This window comes from Otolemur garnettii, unplaced genomic scaffold (genome assembly GCF_000181295.1).
Source record: "Otolemur garnettii isolate 467f Iridium unplaced genomic scaffold, OtoGar3 scaffold00063, whole genome shotgun sequence".
NCBI lineage: Eukaryota > Metazoa > Chordata > Mammalia > Primates > Galagidae > Otolemur > Otolemur garnettii.
Window position 1 is genome coordinate 3300270 of NW_003852458.1, and position 6000 is coordinate 3306269.

The window sequence follows — 6000 nt, forward strand, 5'->3', positions numbered from 1 at the left end:
GATACATATTTGTCCTTTAAAAACAGTTTCAGAAGATCTGCTACCAGTGTCAGGGATTGGCAGTGAAACTGCAAACTCAAAAGTGTACATGATCCATTTTGAACTTCAACTCCACTTCCTGAATCCAGAACAGATTCCTTCATCATATGGAAACTCAGACATTTCTAGGTGTAATCCTGCTTCCCTCAGCTCCATAAGTTTCCCCACCTCCCCCAAGTCAGTATAAAATCTGACCCACATTCTCAAAGGTGGGGATGGTTGGGGAATGTAGGGGCAGGTAGGAGATGGGACTGGATGTGGCCAGAGAAGGACGGAAGTAAAGGGAAGTTCAGGATGGTCCCTTGTATCAGGGGTTCTGAATGGCATTCATCAGTGGGCTAGTTACCTTTTTTCTTTTGTGGTGAGTGTTTCAAAAGGAGTTTCAAAAGCCTACAGGGAGTGGGGAGTTAGGAATCAGTGGGGTGAGGTGGACGTTCAGTTCACTTTCAAGCAACATGTTCAAAGATACCCGGCTTCCTAAGACATACTCCTGATTGCCCATGTCAGCAATATTGAAAACACATAGCTGTCTCGAAATAAAAGAAGTCTGAAGTCCTATTCTGATTTATTGTTTTCCAACATACTCTTTTTAAGCATGAAAGAAGGAACTCAACATTCCAGCTTTAGTTACCCTCATGCACCAAAACACCATGTGTAATCCAGGGGTCTTTATCAGAACATAATGTGGGGGCCTTACTGTTTTACCTTATTTTGTTATTTCTTATGAATTTTCTTTTAAAATGGAAGGATTGTTTCAACGTCTCCTGTCTCAGAGGCCAAAAGAGATGACTGTGTTCAAGGCTCAGTTATCTAAACTTTTGCTTCTGCAGACACGTTACTGCCTATTGATACGGTTTTCTTTGTCACTAGATAAATGAGATGTCAAAGGAAGTCACCAAATTGAAGGAGGCACTGAACAGCCTGTCGCAGCTCTCCTACTCAACAAGCTCATCCAAAAGACAGAGTCAGCAGTTGGATGCACTGCAGCAGCAGGTCAAGCAGCTCCAGACCCAGCTGGCTGTGAGTGGATGTTTCCGCTGCCTGGTTTGGGTAGAGGGTGAGGGTGATCATACACAGTTCACCTGTCAGGGCAAGCTCCCATGAGCAGAAAGATTCCTAGCCCAAAGGAATGTTGTGCTTCAGTGCAGGCAAAGAGGGAACCAAGGGTGGAATTCTTCATCACTGTGCCCCATGAAGGAAATCAGTAGGGCTGCTGGTTCACTCATCCATCGACTTTTCACCTCTCTGTTCTGTCTGCAACAGTTGTGCCCCATCTCTGGCAGTGGCAGGAACTTTTTCTTATTAGGGGCTAGAGTCTCTGGTAGCTGTGTTGCTCCATGTTTGAAGCTGCTTCCGGGAAAACCCTTTCATATCTGAATCAGTTCCCTGGAGTTGTTATAACCAGTCACCACATACCTGATAGAAAACAACATAAATTTTATTATTTCATAGTTCTGGAGATCAGAAGTCCAAAATCAGGTTCGCCAGACTTGTATCAAGGTGTTGGCAGAGCTGGTTCCCTCTCAAGGCTGTAGGGGAGAATCCATTTCCTTGCTTTTTCCAGCTTCTAGAAGCTGCCTGCATTCCTTGGCTTATAGCCCCCTCTTCCATCTTCAGAACACATCACTTCTGTGATGCCTGTCTGCTGCCTGTCTTCTCACTTCTCTCTTTCTGCCTTTGACTTTCTTGCCTCCCTCTTATAAGGACCTTTTATAATGATTAAAAGTCCACCTATACTATGTGATTATATACTGTGTTTCCCCGAAAATAAGATACTGTCTTATATTTATTTTTTCTTAAAAAGACACACTAGGGCTTATTTTCAGGGAAAATAAGTCTTCCTTATTTGTCTTCCTCTCCACGCCAAAATGTATGGTGTCATGCAGATACACTGCATAGCCACACCCATCACTAGGTCTTATTATTAGGGTAGGGCTTATATTTAACAAATGCATAGAAATCCTGCTAGGGCTTATTTTTTGGGTAGTTCTTATTTTTGGGGAAACACGGTAATCTCTCCATCTCAAAATCCTTAACCTTAATCTTAAATCCTTAATCTCTCCATCTCAAAATCCTTAATCCAAGATCCCTTTTGTCATATAAACTAACATTCACAGCTTCTGGGATTAGGATGTGAACATCTTTGAAGGGCCATTATTTGGCCCACCACAAAATCTGTTAAGTTGTCAAGGGTGTATTCTCCATAAGAAGTTAAGGGATAGTCTGTCCTGGACTGTTGGTAGCTTCAGTGTACAAATAGAATATGGATTTGATGATTTCTTCAGCATAGATTTAACACGAGTGAATTCAGGTTTCTACAGTCCTTACTGTGGTTAGCCACAAAGTACAATACTAGCTTTTTGGAGTTAACAGTTCTAGCAGTGGTGGAAAAAATCAAGGGAAAAATGATCCTCTTTACTGTGTTCTGCAGGCCACTCTCCTAATAAAATGGTTATTAAAGACTTGTAGATAAAGTGCTAATAGTTTATATAGTAAATTATTCAGCATATGTTTGTTGAGTTTTTATTATGTATCGGTATTGTACATGGTGCTGATGATATAAAAGATAGAGACCCTGCCTTCATGGAATTTATACTCAATATATGTTAATATGGTGATAATCCATTCATAAAGAGGTGCCCAACACTCTGTGGGCATGCAGAGGAAATCTGTCTACCCAATCTGTTGAGTCATGAAAAGCTTCCCATAGGAGGTGATGCTTGTGCTGGGTCTCAAAGGGATAGGTGACAACTTCCTTACTCAGCAAGGCTGAGATGTGGCACTAGCTAGCTCGTGGTAACCTACTCCAGTGGACTGGGGGCAGGTAGAATCTGGACTGCACTAGATTGGCTGCTAGAGGAATAAGTAGACAGGTGTCTGGTGAGGCTAAAGAATTACAGCACAGGGCAGAGGGAAGCCTAGGAGATAGTTGTGAGAGGGTGGGATGCTTTTATTGACAATATCAGAGATGGTAATGACAGAGAATATATTTTTAAATTAAATTAATGCATACTTGGTCATTATCAAAAAGTTGAAAAATACAGAAAACTCTGAAAAGTTCCTACAAATTAAAATTGCCCATAATTCAACAACTCTGAGATAATCACTTCTGGCATTTGATATATTTCCTTGCTGGTATTTACTTTGAGTACATGTGTCTGCCTCTGCATAAGTACCTGTACATATATTTCTAAAACAAATTCAGGATGGTAAGACTCCTTTTTACTTGTTTTCTCCTGGAGTTGACATACTAAGATGAAGTAGGTAGATTTGCTTTCTCTAAGAATATTGACAAGTACTCAGAAATACACAAGCCATGGAGCCCACAGTAATTTTAGAAGCTTCATATGCTTGCATACAGTGGAGGGAATTACTCGGGTAGCATTTGACTGCAGCTTTCCCATCGTTTTTTGTTTTTGTTCTTTAAAGATCTCCTAAGCTCATTAATAATGTCAAATTTTCTCTTTGTAGGAATGTAAGAAACAACACCAGGAGGTCATATCGGTTTACAGAATGCATCTTCTATATGCTGTGCAGGTATGATAATGCACCTTGATGTTTCTGGACATCCTAAATAGGGCAGCAGATGTTGCCCATACGCCTGTCATTAAACTAGTGTAACAAACAAAAATTAGAGAATACTTTTACTGGAAAGCCTGACAGTGGCTTTTGTTTTGCATTGGATTTTGTGTCCAGAGCAACGTCACCATTCATTGAGAAATGAAGGGTAATATGGGTGCTATCCACTATTGGGAGGACCCAGCCTTTCCTTTCCAGGCATGCCAGTGTTCTCAGGGCCATCAGCACCGCCTTATGTCAGCAATTGCTGGTATTCTGGTTAGCTGGGCTCCCATTTGCAACCGAGACCCCAGATATCCTTGGCTGAGTGTTCTGGTAGATGCTGCCTTGTCATCCTCCAGATGAATAGGGATACGGCCCTCTCTTGGAGTCAGTTCCTCATAGAAATGTGGGACTTGATAAGGTTGACAGTCTTCTAAAAATGGGGAATCAGCCAAGGGCTTCCTGCCAGCCAGCCATCTTGTTCCTCCGAGGAGAAAGTGCCATGACTTAATTTAGCTTCTTACAAGTATGTTGTGTTTGAATTCCATAGGGCCAGATGGATGAAGATGTCCAGAAAGTACTGAAGCAAATCCTTACCATGTGTAAAAACCAGTCTCAGAAGAAGTAAAGTGGATTCCTTGGCAGGACACTGCCCCCTTGTTGTCCATCTTTGTGATCCAGAGTTGTTGGCAACCACTGCCATCATTCTCACTTGTGGTATGCACTGTGACCTAGCATGGCCTCTTCCCTTTCCAAAGGTTTCTGAGTACTGCTCCCAGGAGAAGACAGCCCTCCTAGGAACTGCCTGGATTTCAAACCAGCAGAGGTGAAATTCTCTGTCATCCCTTCAGTTTCCAGGGCTGGGATGTGGCACCCTCCTCGGTAGCTGACCACCTGAGTGGTTCCATTACCACTGAACGACACACAGAGGTTCAATACTGCTTCTGTTCCTGTACTGGGGCTGTGCTCATCAGCACAGGAGAGCTCTTTTGAGCTTTGGCTTCCAATCTCAAAAACATAATTTGCTTTTTAACCAAATTAGTGTGGCATTAGTTACGAAGCGCATGCTTAAGACCCTTTATCATGTTATCCTGTGGATTTAAAATCTCTAATTCTGTCTCATCCCCTCATCTACCTTACATATCTCATTACCCTGCTTATCAATCTCATAGTTTGATGAGCACTCTTAACTGAAGTTTAAGGCAAATTGTCCTTAGTAAGTTGTTTTTTTTTAAGTAAATTGAAATTGTCTATGCAAACTTGCCTCCTGCTTGAAGCTCAGGAAACCCAGACGTTTTGTGTTTCAACAAGGGACAGTGAACTGCATGTTTACAGCCAAAAGAAATGCCTCATAGTTCCTAACCTCAATTTTTTTAAAAGTGTTTTTCCTCTGTAATATTTTTATTGGCTCTTGAAGATGTTTTCATATCTAAACCCCTAAATAAGTAAAATTACATTAGATAATATTAACAAAATATTTTTTAGGTAATCATGCTTAGGACTTTTTAAAAATATAACTTTCTCCTCAAAGTTTTCCACAATAGCTAAAGGTAGTTATGTATTCCAGACTTGAGCTGCCACCAGTATCCCTAGGACTTTCTGCCATTGTGTCCTCAAAACTGTAGCGCATTTCTGAATATACTAAATACTTTTTTATGCGTTGAATATTTTGAACGTCCTGGCTATATCAGCACCCATAAACTATCTCTGAAAGGACTGTTAGTACCAGTTTTCCAGCTTTGAAACTAAAAACCCTGATATAACATGGCGTATAAGTCTTGGGGGGAAATATTTCTGTTCACTTTACTTTCAGGTTAAAAATGTCCCTAGCTTGCTTGCAGCCTCCTGTATACCATTGATTTTGTGGAGGGAGATAAACAGAATACAGAAAGCTCCAAAATATTTAACTAGAAGTGGAGGGCCCCTTATGACAGGGCCACACACTGCAGTGCTGCCCAGTCTTAGAGGGTACTCGGCTCTGCTGGATGATGTGTTCATCTGTATTGGATGAGGACCAACGACAGCAAAAATGGTTTTAAAGCTTGGTGTTACTTTTCTTAAGTTGTTTAATTGCAATTAAGCAATTTCAAAAATGCTCCAAAGAAATGTGAAAGGACTTTTTTGTCACATTACAAATGCAAAACAACCCGCCCCCTGGCCCCCCCCGCACAGAAATGCTGCAGAGTATAAAACTTGAGACATTTTGTAGGATGCCTGACAAAGTGTAGCCTTTTATCTTGTTTCAGGATGTGTATTTATTACAAGTACTCTGGTTAAATATTGAAAAGGTATATGCTGTAGTTTAGTATTTTGTCTTTGTAATTTTAAGAAGTTATTGCAGAAAAATAAACGTTTCATTTTGGATCTCTGGTGTTGATCTTGGGGTATTCATAAACATCC

At 41.0% G+C, this 6000-nt stretch overlaps 1 protein-coding gene across 2 annotated transcripts in view; it reads left to right on the forward strand.

Annotated features, from left to right (window-relative positions):
- RAI14 (retinoic acid induced 14) overlaps positions 1-5962 on the forward strand; it is a 115114-nt gene extending 109152 nt beyond the window's left edge. For both annotated transcript variants that reach the window (XM_012807101.2, XM_023514993.1), the window contains 3 exons: positions 910-1059; positions 3511-3576; positions 4151-5962. In XM_012807101.2, the coding sequence (XP_012662555.1) occupies positions 910-1059; positions 3511-3576; positions 4151-4228 (294 nt within the window). In that variant the 3' untranslated portion in view covers positions 4229-5962. The remainder of the gene's footprint in view (positions 1-909; positions 1060-3510; positions 3577-4150) is intronic.
- Positions 5963-6000: the final 38 nt, after the last annotated feature.